Below are 25,447 nucleotides of genomic sequence, written 5' to 3' on the forward strand. Positions count from 1 at the left end.
ACTTGTAGGATTCCAGCAAGATAAAGCAGATATCTTGGATTCTGGAGGTCAAATGGATTGTATCGCGATTGACCTGTGAAAAGCATTTGATAGGGTGGATCATGGGAGACTACTGGCAAAAATGAGTGCAACTGGACTAGACAAAAGAGTGACTGAATGGGTTGCTATATTTCTAGAAAATAGATCTCAGAGAATTAGAGTAGGTGAAGCTTTATCTGACCCTGTAATAATTAAGAGGGGAATTCCTCAAGGCAGTATTGTCGGACCTTTATATTTTCTTAAATAAATATGATATGAGTAAAGGAGTGGAATCAGAGGTAAGGCTTTTTGCGGATGATGTTATTCTCTATAGAGTGATAAATAAGTTACAAGATTGTGAGCAACTGCAACATGACCTCGAAAATGTTGTGAGATGGACAGCAGGCAATGGTATGTTGATAAACGGGGTTAAAAGTCAGGTTGTGAGTTTCACAAATAGGAAAAGTCCTCTCAGTTTTAATTAGTTCGTTGATGGGGTGAAAGTTCCTTTTGGGGATCATTGTAAGTATCTAGGTGTTAATATAAGAAAAGATCTTCATTGGGGTAATCACATAAATGGGATTGTAAATAAAGGGTACAGATCTCTGCACATGGTTATGAGGGTGTTTAGGGGTTGTAGTAAGGATGTAAAGGAGAGGGCATACAAGTCTCTGGTAAGACCCCAACTAGAGTATGGTTCCAGTGTATGGGACCCTCACCAGGATTACCTGATTCAAGAACTGGAAAAAATCCAAAGAAAAGCAGCTCGATTTGTTCTGGGTGATTTCCGACAAAAGAGTAGCGTTACAAAAATGTTGCAAAGTTTGGGCTGAGAAGAACTGGGAGAAAGAAGACGAGCTGCTCGACTAAGTGGTATGTATATCTCAAATATTATAATAATATTTGAGATATATGTCAACTTCAATATGGAACCAAAATGAGAATAGTTACTTGTATGTGGTATGTTCCGAGCTGTCAGCGGAGAGATGGCGTGGAATGGCATTAGTAGATGAATAAGTTTGAGTGGCGTCTTTAAAAGTAGGAATGATCACAATATGAAGATAAAGTTGGAATTCAAGAGGACTAATTGGGGCAAATATTCATTTATAGGAAGGGGAGTTAGGGATTGGAATAACTTACCAAGAGAGATGTTCAATGAATTTCCAATTTCTTTGAAAACATTTAAGAAAAAGCTAGGAAAACAACAGATAGGGAATCTGCCACCTGGGCGACTGCCCTAAATGCAGATCAGTATTGATTGATTGATGATAATGGTGCAATAGTTCTCACACTTGTCAGCATCGGCTTTCTTGGGAATAGACATAACTACATTCTGGCGAAAATCGGATTGTACTTTTCCTGTATCCTAAATCTTACACGCTAAATGGAATAACCTCGCCATGCTGGTTTCTCCTAAGGCAGTCGGTGAGTCAGGGGGAATGTCGTCACTTCCAGGTGCCTTGTTCCTATTTTAGGTCTCGTTGAGAAGATATTAAAAATATTCTATCCACATGTCCAGTTTTCAATTACCTGGCCCATAGTGAGTATCTGATCCTGACACTCTGTGGTCTGAAACCACAGTGGGTTTTGTAGCGTCGTCTTCTTTCTCCCAATTCTTCCCAGCCCAAACTTTGCAACATTTTTGTAACACTACTCTTTTGTCGGAAATCACCCAGAACAAATCGAGCTGCTTTGCTTTGGATTTTTTCCAGTTCTTGAATCAGGTAATCCTGGTGAGAGTCCCATACACTGGAACCATACTCTAGTTGGGGTCTTACCAGAAACTTATATGCCGTCTCCTTTACATCCTTACTACAACCCCTAAACACCCTCATAACCATGTGCAGAGATCTGTACCCTTTATTGACAATCCCATTTATGTGATTACCCCAATGAAGATCTTTCCTTATATTAACATGTAGATACTTACAATGATCCCCAAAAAGAACTTTCACCCCATCAATGCAGTAATTAAAACTGAGAGGACTTTTCCTATTTGTGAAACTCACAACCTGACTTTTATCCCCATTTACCAACATACCGTTGCCTGCTGTCCATCTCACATCATCATCGAGGTCACGTTGCAGTTGCTCACAATCTTGTAACTCATTTATTACTCTATACAGAACTAGCAAGATACCCGTGCTTCGCTACGGTATTATACTGAAATTTATAATTGAATGCTTATTGTTTTAGATATGAAATCCGCCGAAATTCGAGATCTGCCTAGTTTTCTGCGAGAATCCACTAAAATATGCGATCTGACTGGTTTTCTAATAGATTACGGCAAGTTTCCTCCCATTTTTCAATCTTTCTTTCCAGCAATCGATTTCGTACTTCCCGGGCTAGGTCCAGGTATTCCAACCGGTCAGTTGGGTCCCTAAATCTTTGCCATCTTTTCCTATAAGCATTTTTACTAGGGATCAAATCCTTCAGGAAATCCGGCGTGGTGTCATCTTGGGTGCCTTGGCAGTACTGAACCTGCGGCCGGACTGCATTCTTGGTCATTACCCGTCCAGGACCTGTTTCCAGCACGGTCCGCAAATTTGATGACAGTTTATTATTATTAAATGTTCTGGACCACGCAACAAGATGCAAGACCGTTACTTGGCAGTAAGTTACATCTGCTGCCATTGTCATTATTGACAATGTGACCAGCACCATTGTCGCGCGTAGGCAAGTGTGCAGGATTTCTGGCGATATGAATGACATACTTCCGTGCATTATTGACCTTATTATAGAGGTGAACAATTTGACAGTCAATCACATTCATATCGTTTATTTCAAATGTGTTTAAATTTTTATTTATATGCCAGGAGAATCTACTGTAATCTAAGAACGTTCTCCAAAGGAATAGATGGCTGTTGAAAACGAACCCAGGAAAGATTAAAAATGATCGGTTTATGATCAGAATAAGAACATCGAAAATCTACAGCCTGTTTCCAGTCATTCGACAGGATCAGGAATGGAATGTATAATGCCCCATCTAGCGGCGACAATAGGAACTGTGCCAACTGCCGAAGCACTCCTCTGGGGCAATGAGCGATGAATGACAAATGAAATGAAATATCGGACAGTGTTGCTGGGATGAATGATGACAGGGAAAACCGGAGTATTCGAAAAAAAAAAAAAACCCGGTCCCGCCTCCGTTTTGTCCAGCACAAATGTTACATGGAGTGACCAGGATTTGAACCACAGAACCCAGTTGTGAGATCCGGCGCACTGCCGCCTGAGCAACAGAGGCTCCTTATAAGTACATTATGAACAGTAAAATCAATTGGTCTCAGCTCCTTTTACATCCCACCGCCGCAAAGTTTATTTACCCCCCCCCCCAAAAAAAATTAAAAGAAGGCGTGGTTCTTTATGTTTAAAGGAGATTCCAAACACCAATGTTCACATCTATTAGCTTCAGTTTTGAGATATAAGTATCCCCATAAAAATAATTCGCTTTTTCACTTCCTTTCACATTCCTCCCCCTCCCCCGCTAAGTGAATTTTCCGGCAAAAAATACTTAGTTTCTTTAATAGTACAGGATCTTCTAAATACCAATTATCATGACTCTAACTTCTTCAATTTTTGATTTATGTGTCCTCATGAAAAGAATTCAACTCCTTTTCACTCCCGCCCACCAAGATGGTTTCTGTCCCAAAACAAGTTTTTCTTTGTTTTTAAAGGAGATCCAAATACCAATTTTGACATCTGTAACAGCTTTCGTTTTTATTAGATGTATGTATTCTCATAAAATTAAGTCAATATATTTTCAATTCTTTCACCAAACCCCCCCCCCCTCATTGGATTTTCCGAGAATATGTGTTTCTTTACTTTTAAAGCAGATTCCAAATATCAAATTTCACGTCTGTAACATCTTCATTTTTGAGATATCAGTAGCCTAATCAAAAGAAATCAACAACATTTTCAGTCACTTTTATCCCCATCCCCCAAGTGGTATTTTCGAAAACTAAAAATTCAAGTTTCTTTACTTTTAACAGAGATAAAAAATACCATTTTTCACTTCTGTAACATGTTAAGTTTTTGATATATACTGTAGAAATTCTCATTTTAAAATTTCACACCTGTTTATTTCACCTTAAGTGGAGTTTCCAAAAACCAAATCACCTATGTTTCTTTACATTTACAGGAAATTCCAAATACCCACTTTTTACGTCTGTAACTTTTTACGTTTCTCAGATATTCTGTAGACATAGTCTTTCAAAAAATTCACCCCAATTTGTCACTCCTGTTTAACTGCCATTAATTGGATTTTCCAAAAACAAAAAAATATGTGTTTCTTTATTTTTAAAGGAGAACCAAATTTTCAGTTCTGTAATATCTTCAGTTTCTGAGATATATGCATCCTCATTAAAGGCATTCAACCCATTATTCACCCTTTTACACCCCTCCTATCGGGATTTACAGAAAACAAAAAAATATGTGTTCCTTTATTTTTAAAGAAGATTCTAAATACCAATTTTTACATTTGTAAACTTTTAAAGTTTTATGATGTAGACACACTCATTTTAAAAATTCACCCCCCCCCCATTATTTGGATTTTCCAAAAATGAAAAAATACCTGTTTATTTTTATAGTAGATGCCAAATACCAATTTTCAGGTCTGTAATATCTTTAGGTTCTGAAATATAAGTAACCTCATTAAAGGCATTCAACCCATTTTTCACCCTTTCCTACCCTTCCCATTGAGACATTCCGAAAACAAAAAAATACGCGTTTCTTAATTTTTAAAGAAGATACTAAATACCAATTTTTACATCTATAAACTTTAAATTCACCCCCTTTTCACCGCCCATTAATTGGATTTTCCATAAACCAAAAATACGTGTTTCTTTACTTTTAAAGGAGATCCCAACCACCATTTTTCAGGTCTGTAATATCTTCAGGTTCTGAAATATAAGTAGCCTCATTAAAGGCATTCAACCCATTTTTCACCCTTTTCCACCTTCCTATTGGGATTTTTCAAAAACAAACAATACGTGTTTCTTTATTTTTAAAGGAGATTCTAAATACCAATTTTTACATCTATAAACTTTAAAAGTTTTGAAATATAGATACATGCATTTTAAAAATACACCCCCTTTTCACCCCCCATTAATTGGAATTTCCAAAAACAAAAAAATATGTTTCTTTATTTTTAAAGGAGATCCAAACACCAATTTTCAGGTCTGTAATATCTTCAGTTTCTGAGATATAAGCATCCTCATTAAAGGCATTCAACCCACTTTTCACCCCTCCTATTGGGATTTTCCGAAAACAAAAAACACGTGTTTTTTATTTTTAAAGGAGATTCTAAATACCAATTTTTACATCTATAAATTTTAAAAGTTTTCAGATATAGATACACTCATTTTAAAACTTCACCCTCACCCCCATTAATTGGATTTTCCAAAAACAAAAAGTACTTTTTCTTTATTTTTAAAGGAGATCCCAATCACCAATTTTCAGGTCTGTAATATTTTCAGTTTCAGAGAAATAAGTATCCTCATTAAAGGCATTCAACCCATTTCTCACCCCTCCTATTGGGATTTTCCGAAAACAAGAAAATACGCCTTTCTTTATTTTTAATGATTCTAAATACCAATTTTTACATCTGTAAACTTTAAAAGTTTTGAGATATAGATGCACTCATTTTAAAAGTTCACCCCCCTTTTCACCCTCCCATTAATTGGATTTTCCAGAAATGAAAAAATACATGTTTCTTTATTTTTAAAAGAGATCAAAAATACCAATTTTCAGGTCTGTAATATCTTTTGTTTCTGAGATGTAAGTACTGGAATCCTGATTAAAGGCATTCAACCCTTTTTTCACCATTTTTCCCCCTCCTATTGGGATTTTCTGAAAACAAAAAAAATACGCGTTTCCTTATTTTTAAAGAAGATTCTAAATACTAATTTTTACATCTGTAAACTTTTAAAGTTTTGTGATATCGATACACTCATTTTAAAATTTCACCCCCCCCCCCTTTTGAACCCCTTAGTGACAGAATATCCAAAAACCCTCTCTTAGTGAGCACCTACATCTTAATATGAATATATCCCCAAAATTTCATTTCTTTATATCCAGTAGTTTTGGCTCGGCGATGATGAATCTGTCAGTCAGTCAGGACAAGTTATTTTATATATATAGACTAGCTGATGTACCCGTGCTTCGCTACGGGATTCTCAGAAAGGTTGACTTGGTGGTTTTCCTAACTGAATTCAACATAGGTCATTACAAAAACATCAGTAGGAATGTAGCGATTGAAAGCAATGTTATCATATAAAATACTCGATCAAATGAAAAACCGCACACTTTCTCACTTCCAACGAACAGTACTACGGTGCCGATCCAACAGGCCAAAGTTCCAGAGCTGGAATAAGCAGGTCGCAGACTGCCGTGAACACTCCTCTGTCATTATTCCGTTCAATATGCACACTAATCATTCCCATCAGTGCATCAAAGTAGGGATTGAATAGCTCGAATACTATGATGAACCAGTGTGTTACGTACCAGTAATATCAGAAAATGTATGAACCAGAGGAATGGCATGCTAAAGAAGAAAGTTATCTTACTCCACAGCTACTTCCCGCCAATATACAGGCAGGCTGTTACAGTCGGTACGACCAGGCGAGTTGGCCGTGTGGTTAGGAGCGCGCAGCTATGAGCTTGCATCCGAGAGATAGTGGATTTGAACCCCACTGCCGGCATCCCAGGAGATGGTATTCGTGGTTTCCCATTTTCACACCAGTCACACCAGGCTGTACCTTAATTAAAGCAAAGGCCGCTTCCTTTTCACCCCTACCCATTTCCTATCCCATCGTCGCCATAAGACCTACCTGTGTTGGTGCACGTCAAGCAAATTTAAAAAACCTTGGTAGGCTGCAGTAATCCTATCTATCGGGGATGAGTGGAAACAGAAGACAAAAAGGACATCACAACAAACAATGGTCAATGTAATGTTATTGTTGATAAAGTTTATGAGCTTTCTATATTGCAGGCCTTCACATTAGTTTTCTTTCGACTCTGTGATATTAGGGCGTCTTACAAAGTTATTTATATCATAGACTGTAGTTTCTTATTCTCAGACTTTGCATACCGATTTTCACTAAATTCTGTTTACCCATTTTCGCGTGACTCGGCGCTGATATTGACTTAGTAACAAAAATCCAAATTCATTAATATCTCTGTGATTATATGCGGTAGGGTAACAATGTATAAGACATAAGTGATAGGAAATTTAATAACTTCTACTATAACTACTACCAACTTACGACATAAGTAAAGTTATGTAGTATTTATTGATACGACCACTAATAACATAAATAACTTATTTGAGAATTACATTTCAGGCCTTCCCCTAAATTACCATTTCACTCAGCGAGAATAAAATAATTTGCAGCCTAGATTGGAGTGGTTCATCACCCAATTTTACATACCGATTTTCATTAAATTCACTTCAACCGTTTTATCGTGATGCGTGTACATACATACATACAGACAGACAGACAAATTATGGAAAAGTAAGAAATGCATTTCGTTGTTACTGTGGACATGACCGATACAGAAATACCATTCTTTTCAAATTCTGAGTAATGTACACACAAAACTCTTTATTTTATACATATAGATTTATCGATACGACCACTAATAACATAAATAACTTATTTGAGAATTACATTTCAGGCCTTCCCCTAAACTACCATTTCACTTAGCGTGAATAAAATAATTTATAGCCTAGATTGTAGTGGTTCATCACCCGACATAACATACCGATTTTCATTAAATTCTCTTCAGCTGTTTACCCTTGATGCGTGTACATACATACAGACAGAAATTATGGAAAAGTAAAAAATGCATTTCCTTGTTACAGTGGATATGACAGATACAGAAATACCATTCATTTCAAATTCTGAGCAATGTACAGGCAAAACACTTATTTTATATATAGATTACATTTCAGGCCATCCCCTAAACTACCATTTCACTCAATGTGAATAACATTATTGATAGCCTAGATTATAGCGACTTATTCCCCGACTTTGCACACCAATTTTCGTGAAGATACGACCACTAATATAATAAATATTTGACAATTAAATTTTAGGCCTTCCCTAAACTACCATTTTTCTCAGCGTGTATCGCCTATATTGTAGCGACTTATTTCCCATTTTTGTCTACCGATTTTCATTAAGACAGGACCACTAATAACAAATATTTGAGAATTAAATTTCAGGCCTTCCCCTAAACTACCATTTCACTCTGCGTGATTAAAGTAATTTATAGCCTAGATTGTAGCGGTTCATCACCCGACTTTACATTCCGATTTTCATTAAATTCTCTTCAGCCGTTTTCTCGTGATGCGTGTACATACATACAGACAAATTATGGAAAAGTAAAAAATGCATTTTCTTGTTACTGTGGACATGACCAATACAGAAATACCATTCTTTTCAAATTCTGAGCAATGTACAGACAAAACTCTTATTTTATATATATAGATGATAACATCATCTGCAAAAAGCCTTACCTCTGATTCCACTTCTTTACTCATATCATTTACATATATAAGAAAACATAAAGGTCCAATAATAGTGCCCTGAGGAATTTTCCTCTTAATTATTACAGGGTCAGATAAACCTTCACATGCTCTAATTCTCTGAGATCTATTTTCTAGAAATATAGCAACCCATTCAGGCACTCTTTTGTCTAGTCCAATTGCACTCATTTTTGCCAGTAGTCTCTCGTGATCCACCCTATCAAATGCTTTAGACAGGTCAATTGCAATACAGTCCATTTGACCTCCTGAATCGAAGATATCTGCTATATCTTGCTGAAAACCTACAAGTTGAGCTTCAGTGGAATAACCTTTCCTAAAACCGAATTGCCTTCTATCGAACCATTAGTCTAGTACCTCATAACTGTAAAATTTTAACACATATTTACAGTAGAATGGAAATAAAAGTTGAAACTGAGTTGGGAGAAGATCAGTTTGGTTTCAGAAGAAATGTAGGAACACGTGATGCAATCCTTACTTTATGGCTGATCTTAAAGAGGATCGAATTAAGAAGGACAAGCCCATGTACATGGCGTTCGTAGATCTAGAAAAGACACTCGATAATGCTGATTGGACCAAGCTATTTAAAATTCTGGAGGTGACCGGGATCAGATACTGAGAATGAAGAATTATCTACAATCTGTATAAAAATCAGTCTGCACTCATAAGAATTGAGGGCTTTGAAAAAAGAAGGAATCCGGAAGGGAGTGAGACAAGGCTGTAGTTTGTCCCCACCTCATTTTTCAGTGTTTATATAGAACAGGTGGAAAAGCAAATCATTGGAAAGGGAATCACAATCCAAGGAGAGGAAATCAAAACCCAGAGATTTGCTGATATTGTTATTTTATCTGAGACTGCAGAATATCTGAAGAAATCACTGAATGGTATGGACACAGTCTTGGGGAAGGAGTACAAGATGACAATAAATAAGTTCAAAACAAAAGTAATGGAATGCAGTTGAACAAAGTCAGATGATACAGGAAATATTAGATTAGGAAATGAAGGCTTAACGGAAGTAGATAAATATTGTTACTTGGGTAGTAAAATAATTCATGATGGCAGAAGTACGGTAAGGAGGACATAAAATGCAAACTAGCATGAGCAAGGAAGGCCTTTCTTAAGAAAAGAAAATAGCTCACTTTGAACACTGATATAGGAATTAGCCGCTTTTTTTTAAAGACTTGTCTGGATTGCGGCACTGTATGGAAGTGAAATATGGACAGTAAGTAGCTCAAAGAGAAAAGAAGACCGGGCGAGTTGGCCGTGCGCGTAGAGGCGCGCGGCTGTGAGCTTGCATCCGGGAGATAGTAGGTTCGAATCCCACTATCGGCAGCCCTGAAGATGGTTTTCCGTGGTTTCCCATTTTCACACCAGGCAAATGCTGGGGCTGTACCTTAATTAAGGCCACGGCCGCTTCCTTCCAACTCCTAGGCCTTTCCTATCCCATCGTCGCCATAAGACCTATCTGTGTCGGTGCGACGTAAAGCCCCTAGCAAAAAAAAGAGAAAAGAAGCTTTTGAAATGTGGTATTACAGAAAGATGCTGAAGGTGACATGGATAGATCAAATCTTCAATGAAGAGACAGTGAATCAAACTGGTGAGAGGAGATTGATTTGGCTAAATTTGGCAAGAAGAGATAGGACACATCTTATGACACCCAGGACTTGTTTAGTTTTTGAGGGAAGTGTAAGTGGTGGTAAGAACGGTATGGGTTGACCAAGGTATGAATATGACAAGCGGATTAGAGCAGATGTAGGATGTAGTAGTTACAAAGAAATGAAAAGTTTAGCACATACCCTGCTAAAAGCAACGCACAGTTCTTGTGGGGGGGGGGGGGGGGGGGGGCTGTGGGTAACCACAAGTTAATAATATGAAGATGAGAATAATAAATGTTGTGACACTGATGGAAAAATCAAAGGAGTGACTGATTTTATGGAGAAAGAGAATGTTGATCTTACTGGGTAAGTAATGTATCAAGGGATGACAGGAGATTATGTAAGAAAGTAGTGCAATGAAAGGACTGAGTGTGATCAAGTGGAGGAGGAAAAGAGTGAAGAGGATGAGTAGACGGTACACCATATACTGGAGTGGAGGAGGTGATGCTGCTTGTTGTTTTAAGGGGCCTAACATCGAAGGTCATCGGCCCAAGTGGAGGAGGTGAGGCAAAGAATGGAATAGGAGTGACTTAACAAAATCCTGGATGAAAATGTGGATAGGGTAGACTACGTTAGTGATAGAATAATAGAGTTCAACTGAGGACAGAATAAGGAGTGAAAGATTTTATCCAAGTTTATGCACCCCAAACTGGAAACAGAGAGTAAAATATAGAGGAATTCTTGGAGACGCTCGAGGGAGTAATCACCGATGTGGAAATGACAGTCATGGGAAACATCAAAGCGCAGGTTGGAAATAACAGAATTGGTAAAGAAGTGATTGGTCCATTAGGATATGGAGAAACTTTTTTTTTTTTTTTTTTACAAATTGTTATATTACATGTTATAAACCTCATTTTAGGTCCGTATTGGAAATTTTACAGTTCAACAATAATAAAGGTGTTTTAATTTGTTCCACCTATTCAATACTTATATTTTCACTTATAGTGGTTACATAAATAGATTCTTAGTTACATGGGACATGTTTCGCCCTCAATTAAGGGCATCTTCAGCCTAAACACAATCATCAACAATACAACTAAATTAAAAGTGGAAGTTAAAAGTTTAGCCAGTTATTAAAATTCGGAACATAAAAATGTGAAAAGTGATACAATATATAAAGATGCTAACGGAAAACTGTCTTATGCTTAAACTATAATCTTGTCAGAGACTAAAACTACTTCTATTAAAATTCTAATTAAAAACAGTTCATATAAAATATTAGTGGAAAACCAAAGTGGTAATAATATAAAGCCAACGACATGAGGGCGTGAACACAAGCATAAATTTGATTGTCATGAATACAATCTTTCCAAGGCTGCTGATGAAATTCGGCAGCAAGTGAGACAGAAGCATCTGTTGAAAAATTGTAAGTGGCCCTTAGCACCGGTAGGTAATAAAATGGCTGAAACCTTGCCAGAAAATGTCAGTAGATGCAGAAATAATGTTTTCTGTAAGAGAAGGAAAAGAAGAAATAAGAAATTGAACGTAAGGAGAGAATTCGGTTTACATAAAATTGAAACAGATGAGGACTTACATGTAAGTGGAAGTTGTTATTTGTTATCTACTGTTGTGCTGATTGCTGCTCGTCTGTTGGCTCTGAGTTTGGTGTTGTAACTGTGCTGCAGAGGCGGCAGTGAACTCGGAGGGTAAGGAATAGGGGGGTGCGGAAGGGAGGAGAGGATGGGTGGAGTAAGTTGTGACGAGGCTGACAAAGGGGCGGAGTCAACCTTATTGCTGGAAGTAGGCCTAATATCTGTGGGTATGGGAGCAGTATTAGAGTTTGAGGAATTAAATATATTAGGTATCCTAAATTTATTCGAACTAACTGACTTTAATAATTTTGGCATTAATTCATGTAACATACTTTTATGACAAGATACATGGAACATGTTAACGTGGAAAAACATAGAAAATACTCAGCAATGAGTTTGCATATGAGGGAGACTGGTCACAGATTTGAATCCATAGAGAAAGACTTAGCGATAATTAGAAACATACAAAAAGGGAGAATGCTGAACGAATTAGAAAGTTTATACAACTATTTAGATCATACGTACAAAAAGCAACAGAATCTTAATGAAACCACGGACAATAAAAGTATGTTACATGAATTAATGCCGAAATTATTAAAGTCAGTTAGCTCGAATAAATTTAGGAAACCTAACATATTTAATTCTTCAAATTCTAATACTGCTCCCATACCCACAGATATTAGGCCTACTTCCAGCAATACGGTTGACTCCGCCCCTTTGTCAGCCTCGTCACAACTGACTCTACCCATCCTCTCCTCCCTTCCGCACTCCCCTATTCCTTCCCCTCCGAGTTCACTGCCGCCTGTGCAGCACAGCTACAACACCAGACTCAAAGCCAACAGACGGGCAGCAATCAACACAACAGTAGATAACAAATAACAACTTCCACTTACATGTAAGTCCTCATCTGTTTCAATTTTATGTAAACCGAATTCTCTCCTTACGTTCAATTTCTTATTTCTTCTTTTCCTTCTCTTACAGAAAACATTATTTCTGCATCTACTGACATTTTCTGGCAAGGTTTCAGCCATTTTTATTACCTACGGTGCTAAGGGCCACTTACAATTTTTTAACAGATGCTTCTGTCTCACTTGCTGCCGAATTTCATCAGCGGCCTTGGAAAGATTGTATTCATGACAATCAAGTTTATGCTCGTGTTCACGCCCCCATGTCGTTGGCTTTATATTATTATCACTTTGGTTTTCCACTAATATTTTATATGAACTGTTTTTATTTAGAATTTTAATAGAAGAAGTTTTAGTCTCCGACAAGATTATAGTTTAATCATAAGACAGTTTTCCATTAGCATCTTTATATATTGTATCACTTTTCACATTTTTATGTTCTGAATTTTAATAACTGACTAAACTGTTAACTTCCACTTTTAATTTAGTTGTATTGTTGATGATTGTGTTTAGGCTGAAGATGCCCTTAATTGAGGGCGAAACATGTCCCATGTAACTAAGAATCTATTTAGGTAACCACTATAAGTGAAAATATAAATACTGAATAGGTGGAACAAATTAAAACACCTTTATTATTGTTGAAAAAATTGTTTTATGTTGCACAGACACAGATAGGTCTTATGGCGAAGAGAAGAAAGAAACAGCGAGGGAGATAAGTTGATTTTTTGTGAGAGAATTGGAATGATTGGTTTAGAAAGAAAAACAGTAGGAAGATCACTAGATATGGAAGAAAACATTATTGATTATTTTGGGTTGAGAAAATAGATCGTAAACCGTTAACAGATGTAACAGCAATGACCAGGTGAGGCGTTTGATGGAAACAACAGAGTACTGGTAGCAAAACTGAAAATAGGTAAAATTGTGAGAGTAAAAGAAATAAGACAGAAGGAAATAAAAGTATGGAAATTAAAAGATGAAAGAACACAGGAGAAATTAAAACAGCACATCCTTATATCAGAAATAGAAAGTGCAGAAGAAGAATGGACTAAATTTTAACACATTTGTAAGCTGTACACAGAAGATTTGTGACAGAACTGGCGAGAGTGAAGAAAAAGGAGACACCTTGGTGGAATGAAAAGGTGAAGAAGGTTGTTAAAAGAAGAAAGCATGGTAAGAATGGAATAGAGAAAGGAAAGAAGGAAGTAAAATTAAGTATCAGGAAAATAAAAGTGTAAAAAGTTGGAAATGAGAAAAAAAGAAAAAATGCTGGGGGAGATTCACAGAAGAGTTGGAAAAGAATGTAAATGATGGAAAAAGGTTGTTGTATGGACTGATAAAAAAAATAAGAGAAAGGAAAAAATCTACACAAAACAAGTGAAGGAAGAAAGTGGAAATGTAATAACAGACCCAGAGGAGATAAAGAATAGGTGGAAAGACTATTTCAGTAAACTGCTGGATGTGAGAAATGATGCAGAAGAGTGTGTAGTGGTAAATGAAGATGATCCAGAAACAGGGAGTGATATTGCAATAGCAGAAATGAAATTGGCCGTCCAACAAATGAAAACAGGAAAACAGCAGGGAACGGTGAAATACTTGTGTGTGGAAATGATAAAAGGCAGCAGGACCTATTGATCTACATTGGTTATACAGGCTGCTAAGGTGTATATGGAGGAAAAAGCAAGTATCTGATGATTGGTGTAAAGGTGGTAATAATACCAGTATTTAACCCCCGGGATGTCGCGCCGCGGTCTTTTCAACCGCACGCATTCTTCTTTTGTCACTCTGTCTACGATTGTTACAGGACAGATTTCTCCCTCCACCATATCTACCCCGCAACCTTCCTCTAGTGTTTATAGCCAGGTAGTGCTCCCTAATTGCTCTTCTGTTGTCGCTGTGGATGTTTATGTGAGTGTGCGATGCTTTCGACCGCAGGCGACTACTGCCGTTTGTTGAATTTGATTCTAACCCTGAACACGCAACTATTCGTATTCTTGAATTGTTTGATTGTTTGCTTGTGTTGTGAGTGAAAATGGATTCTGAAGAAGTTGATAGGATAAACATATTGATTGATGGTGTGGAAAAGGAAACAGAAAGACGAAGACTTCGTGTGCTACCTGCTCTCTGTGCATATGCCAGGAGCACACTGTCTTCACCTGTCAAGCCTTCAGTATAGAGACAGCAGGTGAAGATGAAGAAAATGATGACCGTTTTATTATCTAAGGACAGTCAGCTCACGAATATAATGAAGGATGACAAATAAGCTGTCTTTAGTGAACAGTAAATCTCTAACTGCTGTTACCCTTCTATCTGTTGTAGCCTTGCTCCAGACTGTATACCTTATTTATATTGCTGTAACTTTGTTTTGTACATATTTTTACTGATAGTTGTAAATTACTCGTACATTGCACTATACTTCTTTTACCAGTTTACTTTTGTGAATTCTGTAAATCTATGTTCTTCCCATTTCACTGTTTTTTGATGCGTGTTAAGTAGAACGTAACGTTAGTTATTGTATTACTTTAAAGCACTATTTAAATGTAAATAAATTATATTTGTATTTTTAATTATGAAAATAGAGAATAAACAAAAATATAGCAACATAACAAAAATACGTAGCAAATTGAAATACAAAAATCATATGGAATTGAAGGGCTTAGTGGAAAAAGGGGGTATCCCTCCTTTCGGTGAAAATTGAGCTAAGTGCATATTATGTGATCTGGATCCATCTTGCATCTGTTTATTGAACTATCAGAGTGCAATGTCAATACTAAAAAGGATAAGATAACAGGCCTTACAGAGCAGACTCACACTTCTGAGTGGAATAAGGTATTCCAAATCTGATACCTGGGTTCCAACTGACTAAATGATTACCTAACCAACCAATAGGAGAAACAAGATTAAATATATTTATAAATTGTAACTAAATTTATGAACAGAATATCGTCATTGTAAATATTAAGTTAGGTTATGTTTTATTACAGATGTTCCTCAAAATACGAATGGCGAGTTATCATGTTTACAGACACCGGAAATGGATAGACAAGGGAAGCATCACAACAGACCTCATAAGTGCAAAGATGTCGAGTTTGTGAAGAAGCACATTGGATTGTTCCCTAGATAGAGATTTCATTATTCGCTTTCACAGAATATAAACAGGCATTATATCCTCAGTGTCGTTTCAGTCGAGGAAATGTACCGAGTGTATGTCATCTACTGCCGTAATAATGGAGCTGTTCCTTTAAAACTTTGTAAATACAGATTCATTTTCAATAACTATTTCAACATAGGCTTCAAACTTTCACGAAGTGACACATGTAAAGTATGTGACTAAGCTGCAAATATCCCGCTTGAAGATATGGCATTAAGTCACTGTCTACATCTAAAGAAAGCTGACAAGGACTACGAAAATCTATCGGAAGCAAAGTAAATGTCTCTCGATCCTGCATGTGACACGTTGGTTATTACAATGGATTTACAACAAGCATTACTGACACGAATGATTTCAACCGAAGTTGTGTTTTATTTAAGACAGTTATGGATCTACAAATTTGGTGTTCATGTTTGTAATACAAGTGATGTATTTATGTGTGTTTGGCCCGAGTGTATGGCAGGACAGGGAGTGAATGAAATAAGTAGTTGTTAGTTGTTTGCTTCAAGTTATCCCCAAAATTAGAGGAAACATGAAACACCCTATTGTTTATGATTATTCTTGTGTGGGACAAAATAAGAACATTCCCATTATGATTGTATGTGTGGATCTACGTAACTGAAATGAGCTGGTTTGAGAGCATAGAACATAGATTTTTGGTGCCTGGCCATACATATTTGCCTTGTGATGCAGATTTTAGCATCATTGAAAAGTTGAAGCGACGTACGCAATACGTTTACACCCCTCAAGAATGGGCGAACCTGATCTGAAATTAAAGGAAAAAGAAACCGTTCCCTGTAGTGGAAATTCAGAAAGAGGATTTTGTTAGTTTAACTCCATTAACAAAAAAGCTAACAAAAATAAACAAAACCCCTTCTGGCATAAGCGTGGACTTCCGAAAGGAATCTGTTCTGAGGTTCCAGGGAGGGCATAAAGTGCATGTACGGTTCACATACAGTGATATAGACCACTATACTACCATAAATCTGCAGAAAGGTAAGGGAAGGGCACAGAAAATAAATGACACAGTTCTGGAACCAAAGTACTAATGGTAGGTCCATCAAAGCGGCTAAACTGCGTGTTATAATGTCCATGTTGAAGTTTGTACCTCCCGTTCACAATGGCTATTACCAGAATTTAAAATCAGACAATGGAAATGAAATAGAAGATTACCTTGATGTTATTTAGGGTGTTTAATGTTCATGAGGTTATTTAGAGTTATTTTTTCTCTGTTGTATTTGAAAATCTGTGTTTTGTCTACAATATCATCTACATGTCAGTAGTCAAGTGAACATTTTTTACATAAAAATCAAGGTATTCTGCCCCACATTTGCAGGAAGTTAATACAGTACCTACATAACTCAATCCTTAAAACATTTTCTGATTCTTATCGTTTTGATAAAGTTACAGGCAATCTAATAAAATGCTAAATATCTCAAAAGTATACTTTGGAGGGATACCCCCTTTTTCCACTAAGCCCTTCAATTCTTGCGCGGTCTTTTCCACTGCACGCGACAACTGACGTTACACTGCCTCGCGCAACGACCCGAGGGTTAAGAAACGTGACAGGAAGGTATGTGACAATTATAGAGAAATTACACTGTTGTCACAGGTAGCCAAAATATTGGAGAGAATAATAGAAAGAAGGATGAAAGGAAGGGTGGAAAGAAAATTAGAAGAGCATTTTGAATTTCGACAGGGCAGGTCAACAATAGACCCTATATTTACCATGAGATTATTGATGGAAAAACAGTGGGAATATAGAAAAGATCTTATGATGATATTCCTTGATCTAGTGTTAATAGAAAAAAGGTGTGGGGAAACCCTGGAAAGAAAAGGTTGTGGAAGACAATCAAGGGAACTAGAGAAAGCATTGCATAAGAATTGTTACAAGTGTGTCCAGACTTGTTTAGAAACTAAAGCTGGACTAAGACAGGGAAGTGCATTGTCTCCCCTTATGTTTACATAACTTACTATTGTTATGGATGAAATTCTAAAGGAAACAAAGGCAACATATAGAGGGGATATGAAAATATTGTTTGTAGATGATAGTGATCTGGGGAGTCAACAATACAGAAGTGCAAATCCAACTAAAGGCTTTAAATGACAATATTGAGAAATATGGTATGCAAAATCAGTGTAGAGAAGAGCAAAACTGTGGTGACACAAGAGGAGAAAGATAAGGAAAAGGAATCATTAGTATGAGGGGACAAAACCTTGAGGTTGTTGAATACTTTAAATATTTGGGAAGGGAAATAAAGCAAGATGCAAGGTTGGATTTTTAAGATCAGCAGAAGGGTACATGCGAGAGGTACGTTCTACCAGAATGTAAGGAATCTGTTGTGGAAGAGAGAAGTTCCTATGAAACATAAAGAGATAATGTACAAGATGTAGGCTACTATACCCGTATATTATTATTATTACTATTAGAAAGGGGCACCCGAATTGGCATTAGGATTTACAATATTCACTTATCGACATGATTCTCTTGTTGCAAGTCATGATGTGATACCTGTCACACTGTTTGCCACATAAAACGCATATACAATTGATATCTGGATTATGAAAAGACTTCACAGTGCATATCTTGTGGTGAAAACCATGAATGGAAAGACGTGTTATAATATGTCTTTGATCTTAATTTTCTTCGGTCCAGTTTCTCACCAACATGGCATCTGAGGTATAAAAGTCGGGGGTCGATTTCCTTTTTCTTTTCTTCCCTTCTGCGTAGAAGTTCATTGTAAGCTCCAGTAGATGGCAGATAGAGTCGCATTCTGAGGTCTTGAATGTAAAATGTTTCTTTGGCCAATTCATACACTAGACGTGATGGAGCCGATTTTCCAACTCGTAAAGTACATTTAAGAAAGCGTGCTTTTACTTTTTCTATCCTTTCAAGATCTCTGAGTTTGAGATGGTACCAAATTAATTCCAATCCATAAGACAAAACAGGTGATATTACTGTATGGAATATATTAACATATGCATCAGAGACTTTTACTTTGACAGCAAGAAATGAGAGTAAAATTCAGGCCAGTGAGATGAAGTTCCTGATGAGTATGGTAAGAAAGACAAGGAGTGACAAAGTAAGAAATGTTGAGGTCAGAAAAGAGACAGGGGTAGGAAAACTGAGTGATAGGATGGAGAAGAATAAACTGAGATTGTTTGGACATGTTATGAGGATGGAGGAGAGACGAATACCAAAACAAATGTTAGAAGCTAAGATAGAAGGAAAGTGGTCGAGAGGTATGCCCATAGCAAGATTGATGAACTCCGTCAAGAACAGTGTACGAAAAAGAAGACTGAACTGGAAATTACTGAAAAGGAGTGGTTGAAGGAGAGGCAATAATGGAGAAGTGCCATCAACACCCCGACCCAGTGAGATGAAATGAGGGGAAATGAAAATGATGATTTTAGTCTGTGTATGTGTTCTTCCTTTTATTTAGATTTTCTGTAAACGGGGGTGTGCTCTATGTTTAAAATAAAATTTCATTTATTATGATTATTTTAAAGATTTCATTTCCCGTTAATTTTTTAAAGTCTGAAATGAATTTCATTTTGGTTCGGTATTGACGGATTATGTTATATAAATTTAAAAAAAACAATCATACTAGTTTTTAAACTTATATATTTTAAAGTCTAGTTATTCAGTATACATTTGAATTCAGATTCTAGTCAGTTATGAAGCTTGAGTTGTTGTTGGTTTCCTTTCATTATTATGTCATTTTCCATGGCCCCCTATCCCTTGTTTTATCACCGAGCTTACTGTTGATGTGAATAGCGGCCAGTATCTGTCGAGGGAATGGGCATCTGCTTTAACATTCTGATACTGAAAATTTTGTGATGTGATTTTAAGGTCCATGTTACGTAACTCTGTGTTTATTATTTGCGTTTCTGTTGTATTGCCTCTTGGATTTATTTTATTTAATCATCATTTACGATTTTATCATCACTTCAATATTTTCTGATGTATTTTGGGTGATTCAGCATGAACTTATATGATTCAAGCTTCATAGCATCTGCCCGGCTCCATGGCTGGCCTTTGGTCACAGGAGTCCCGGGTTCGATTCCCGGTGGGGTCGGGAATTTTAACCATAATTGGTTAATTTCGCTGACACGGGGGCTGGGTGTATGTGTCGTCTTCATCATCATTTCATCCTCATCACGACGCGCAGGTCACCTATAGGTGTCAAATCGAAAGACCTGCATCTGGCGAGCCGAACTTGTCCTCGGACACTCCCGGCACTGAGAGCCATACGCAATTTCATTTCATTTTCATAGCATCTAGTGTTTTGGACCATGAACTTCCCTAACTGAGTCGAGATTCCTCTAAAATATACTTAATACGAGAGGAACGGTATTTGTTTTTCAGTTGTAATTCAGATTATTATTATTATTATTATTATTATTATAGTCAAAAGATACGAATTTACAGTTAATATACAAATCAATAATTTCAATGTAATATTTTTTTAAAATATAATTGTTTTGGCCTGGTGGCCCTGATCGTTAAGGTGCTGAAGTCTAAATGGTCTGACACCGAGGTTAGCTGGTTCAAGTCCCGTTGGTCAAAAAAATTTCACCATCAGAATGTTGGCCGGCAGGGTAGGGGAAGTGTGGTATACAATTTCTAATCACTAGATTGTGTGCCAAAATTCTGGTTTAAATTCCAAACCTCTCCGCAGTGCTCATATGGAGTGAGGGCATATGACACTGTTGATGGTGATTCGTCCGTCGGATGGAGACGTTAAGCCTTGAGCAGACCCCTTGGTGCTATTTGACAGGAGTAGGCTATGTGCTGGCACAGTGCTTCACCCTCTCCCTACTATCACATATCACGTCATTCATTTCATCTCATTAACTCCTCTGATGAGGTTGATGTCAGGAAGGGCATCCGGTCATAAAAACCTGCTACAACAGATTCATCTCACCTAATACCCGACCCCATAGGGAAACAGGCCAAGGGTTGGACAAACAACAACAACTTTTAATTTGTCTTTTTGGATTAAATTTTCGTTTAACAATTAAGGTGGTTGTCATTTCCGTACATTTAATATGATACTGATACTCAGTAAAGCGAACCCTATTTGTCCTCTCCTCTTTTTATAGTGGAATGGATTTCTCCAGTGCTTCTTCCACATGGGCGTTCTGTGGAGAGGGAGAGTTTGAAGGTTAATCTAATGGTATTGTATAGTGCTATTATTCTATGTTGTTTGTATTTGTTTGGTGTCCCTTCTCCTGCCCACTCTTGTAATGCTACTGCCCCACCAGCGCTAATAGGGAAAGTATACAGACCTGGCACTAGTGCCACATTCATATATACAGTGCAGAAACCAATCACTTCTTTTAGAACCAATGACTCGAATAACTAGAACTGTAATGCATTAAAGCACCTTCCACTTCTATGCAAACAACAGACAGACACCACATACACCAATGACGCACACTGGAGAAGAGTACAGCTTCTTCACTCACAATGAATTTCACAATGCTCACGGGCAGCCAAAGGAAGTGACCATCGGATAAGTATAGTTGCCAACTCAAGCATTGCATTGAGAAGAGATGAGCACTAATTCTTGAAGGGGTTGAAGATTTTTTCTTCTTTCCTATTTTTCTTTAAAATTTATTTTTTTGTAATTTACCCAAGGCATTTTAAAATTACATGCAGGTGTGTCATTCATGATTTAAAGCTAAAATGTTGGCTAAACTGATTGCACTAATTGCAATGCAATGCTGGCTCAACTGAAAACAGGTACTAAGCGGCAAGGTCAACTTCGTAATACATGTGAGTGAGGAACACATGAATTTGAGTCATATCCCGGTTGTCAACATGATGCTCTCTTCGCCAGTTTAATTTATACCAGGTTCCTTATTTTGAACAATGACTATCTCGATGTTTTTACAATGTTTAATGCTAGTCCGTATTTACCTTCATAGATTAATGTCATGTCTTTTTTATGCCCTAAAAGAAGTTGTTGTTATTTATAATTTGTTTTATGTCGCAGTGATACAGATAGGCCTACGTCTTATGGTGATGATGGGATAGGAAAGGTGTAGGAGTGGGAAGGAAGCGGCCATGGCCTTAATTTAGGTACAGCCTGTGTGAAAATTGGAAACCACACAAAACCATCTTCAGGGCTGCCGACAGTGGGGTTCGAACCCACTATCTTCTGGATGCAAGGTCACAGCTGCACGCCCCTAACCACTCGACCAACTCGCCCGGTATTATTATTATTCATATGTTCAGCAAATGCTCAATATTTATTGTACAGCTTTAAAATGTTCATTGCAGCATCGAGTCAATGTCTGTCCAGTCCTTCCTCCTAATTATTTTTCTTAGCTGCCTCTGTGGATCCATGGTAGAGTGTCGGCCTCCGAATCCCAAGATAGCGGGTTCAAACCTGGCAGAGGTAGTCGGATTTTTGAAGGGCGGAAAAAAGTCCATTCGACACTCCATGTCATACGATGTCGGCATGTAAAAGATCTCTGGTGAAACTTTTGGTATTTACCCGACAAAATTAATTAAATCACAGCCATAGACGCCCAAGAGAGATCCGGTTTACTCTGCCTGCCATCTAGCGGACCTAGAGTAAAACGGAACGTCGAAATTGACGAGCAGACAGCCAGATGGCGTCAAATCGAAATGTCTGCACACGGTAGCTGAGGCCATACGATTATTATTATTATTATTATTATTATTATTTTTCTTAGTCTTCTCATGTGAGCTCATATGCGTCCAAATTTGTATTGATGTTTTTTTGTTAATATATTGGGGGTGAAGGTTATTTGAAAATGAATTAAAATATAAAACAAAAAATATTGTAATACACCCTTTATTAATCCAATCTCACCCATAAATCGAATGACAAGATCAGCAGTATTTGTAAGTTGCTTTAAGTCGCACCGTCACAATTAGCTCTTATGGCGACGATGGGACAGGAAAGGGCTAGAAGTGGGAAGGAAGCGGCCGTGGCCTTATTTAAGGTACAGCCCTAGCATTTGCCTGGTGTGAAAATGGGAAACCACGGAAAACCATCTTCAGGGCTGCAGACAGTGGGGCTCGAACCCACTATCGCCCGAATACTGGATACTAGCAGTATTTGCATCAGTGGCTCGTATAAGTTCGAGGGTCTTCATAAAAAAATCATCATTACCGTTTTAGATTAATTTATTTGCAGCTCGTTTACTTTTGCTCATTCTACAATATGGTCCACGGTAAAGAAAGCCATCCTAGCCAATTTACTTACAGATACTATTAAGCCTAAGTGCAAATACATATTATCATTAATGTACGTGAAGTAAGTCAATGTGGAAAGAGTTCTCACCCATCGAAGAACTAGCGGGCTGGGTAAATAAAGGCAACGGCCAGGAAAACGAGGAAAATAAATATTTATCATAAAAATTAAGCCGAAGCAATGCCAGACTCAGCTGGAACACTGCAAATGTCCCCATAAGTTGACAATTCTCACAGTACTGAAGTATATACACAATAAAACAATAATAAAAGAACTCTCAAAAATAATACTAACGAAAAATCACGAATACTTACTTGAAAGAAAGGACAGGTCCGACTTCACTAAATATGTCTTTTAACTTTTCTTCCGTTGCTTCATAAGGAATGTTTCCAACTAAAATTTCAAAAGCAAACAATTTAGCGCTAATATTACAAAATATACATCCTTAAAACATCAGAGTTATAGCAGAGAAATTACGAGAGGGTACCAACCAAACACCGACCGTAGAGACTTATCCATTAAACTTTGATCAGTCATTTTGTTTCCAATTGTTAAGAAGGTACACAGTGAGGCAAGAGATACTTCCTTCGTTTCTAAGCCACCTATGCAGGGTAGACTTCAACCGTAAACACCGCTTCTAAAGCGATCCTTGAACTGCTCCAAATCCTAACCTCAGCGTGTCAATAACTCTTCTTCTTCTTCTTCTTCTCCTTCCGCCTCTTGGTGATGTTTATGGGCTCTTAGACTTTCGCCCAGTCCAAAAATCAATAACGCAAACGATGTTCGACTTGGATACTTTCAAGACCAACTAAAACTAGCATGCGTTTGTTTTGATTTGTGTAAGCCGTGTTTTTACCAAATATTTACGAAAATTTTAATATTATTATTCGTACATTATATTTATTTAAGTCTTAAGAAGGTTACAGATCATCTTTCAGTGCCGTAAGAAGCTATTTGTTCTCAAAGAGCTTATTTATTCCACCAATATCGGTGGTGATAAGGTTAATGTTTATTCTCGTGTCGTGTTCTTCTCTGAAAGTTTTTTCTTCATTTTTAGTTACCTATGCAATATGTTTATAGTTTAATGTACTGTGTGCCTGGATGTAAGAGCTTCAGTGTTCCCGTTTCCAAAAGACCTAGTATTAAGACAAAATTGGGTTAAGAGCATTCGTAAGGAAAACTTCGAACCGAATCATAGGACTAATAATGTTGTGTGGATTAATCATTTCTGAAATCAAATGTGTTGTCAGGGAAGACATTATATACCCATAGAAGGTGGTGATCTAATTCGAGTGCCGCGCAAACTTCCGAAGTTTAAACTAATGATGCCTTTCCTAGCATTTGTCTTATCAGCCAACGTACCTTACTACAAAGAACATTAAATCAGTCCCAGAAATCATGACTTAAATTTATGATTTAGAGACTAAATTATTCTTAAACGGTGGCGCAAGAAATATGTAATTAATTTTCAACGTTTTACAATGAACATGCGTAAACTAAACCTAACTCCATTTTCCGTGGAGTGAACATGAGGATTATGTTTTTTATGTATAAAATACAATTATGCCATCAATTCTGGTGAGTTTTAAGCTGACGAGTGCTTTAGATGGTCAAGTGTATCATACAAATATCGCTTGTACCTACTCAACAATACAGGTGGATTTTGGAGGGTTGAAATTTTATTGGAGAAATTTGTTTGCGTGTTTTACATAATGGGCTGTGGTTAATGGTGGTGTTACATAGTATTTCATGTAAGGTTAATAATGTTCCTTGTTGACATCTATATATCGTATTTGCTGACCGGAGATTCATTTGTGAAATATTTTTATACTCTGTGTGTCTGTTTCAACCTGACGTTGATACAATAATTCTCCCTTCGTTATTTTCCCCTCTGAAATTTCATTTAGACTTGCAATACGCCATAACGCTACTTTTGGTGTTTAATTGTTCAAATTTTGAGTTAGTGAGTTGCATTTCGTGACGTTCGACTTGTGATATTTTCTTTAGGTGAATCGAAATAAATATGCATAACCTTTCCCTCAACCTCTCATATCGCACACCGATGTCCGCCATGTTTATTCTGGATTACGGTCTGATGTAATTGTAGTTGGTCTTGATTCTTTCTTTCTTTCACTGCCTGCTCGATCTGTATCCGATGGCTACTTATACTGCCTGCTCATTCCATATTCAATCGTGTAACACGACTTACAAACAATCTGCCGCTAGATCGCAGCACCAGACTTAACCAGTTATCGCATGAATACAGCTAGTTAAGCATACAAGCAAAATTTAAAATCTGAAAGTAACAGAAAAATTAAAGAATTGTACGCATAAAGTGGTGCTCTAGAGAGTGATAGCTGCAGGACTTTTCTAGAAAGAGATTTAGACGAACAAGAAAACCTGCAAACTTTG

General features: G+C 37.2%; 1 protein-coding gene across 3 annotated transcripts in view; it reads right to left on the minus strand.

Annotated features, from left to right (window-relative positions):
* The window catches only part of CstF64 (cleavage stimulation factor subunit 2 CstF64), a 44,688-nt gene extending 20,976 nt beyond the window's left edge, over nt 1-23,712 (minus strand). For 2 of the 3 annotated variants that reach the window (XM_067138018.2, XM_067138016.2), the window contains exons 1-2: nt 23,538-23,712; nt 23,350-23,457 (exon numbers count right to left, since the gene is read on the minus strand). In XM_067138018.2, the coding sequence (XP_066994119.2) occupies nt 23,350-23,457; nt 23,538-23,572 (143 nt within the window). In that variant the 5' untranslated portion in view covers nt 23,573-23,712. Of the gene's footprint in view, nt 1-23,349; nt 23,458-23,526 lie in introns of all 3 variants that reach the window. The other variant, XM_067138017.2, reaches the window with a different exon arrangement.
* Between the last annotated feature and the right edge of the window lie 1,735 nt (nt 23,713-25,447).

This window comes from Anabrus simplex, chromosome 1 (assembly GCF_040414725.1).
Source record: "Anabrus simplex isolate iqAnaSimp1 chromosome 1, ASM4041472v1, whole genome shotgun sequence".
Taxonomy (NCBI): Eukaryota; Metazoa; Arthropoda; class Insecta; order Orthoptera; family Tettigoniidae; genus Anabrus; species Anabrus simplex.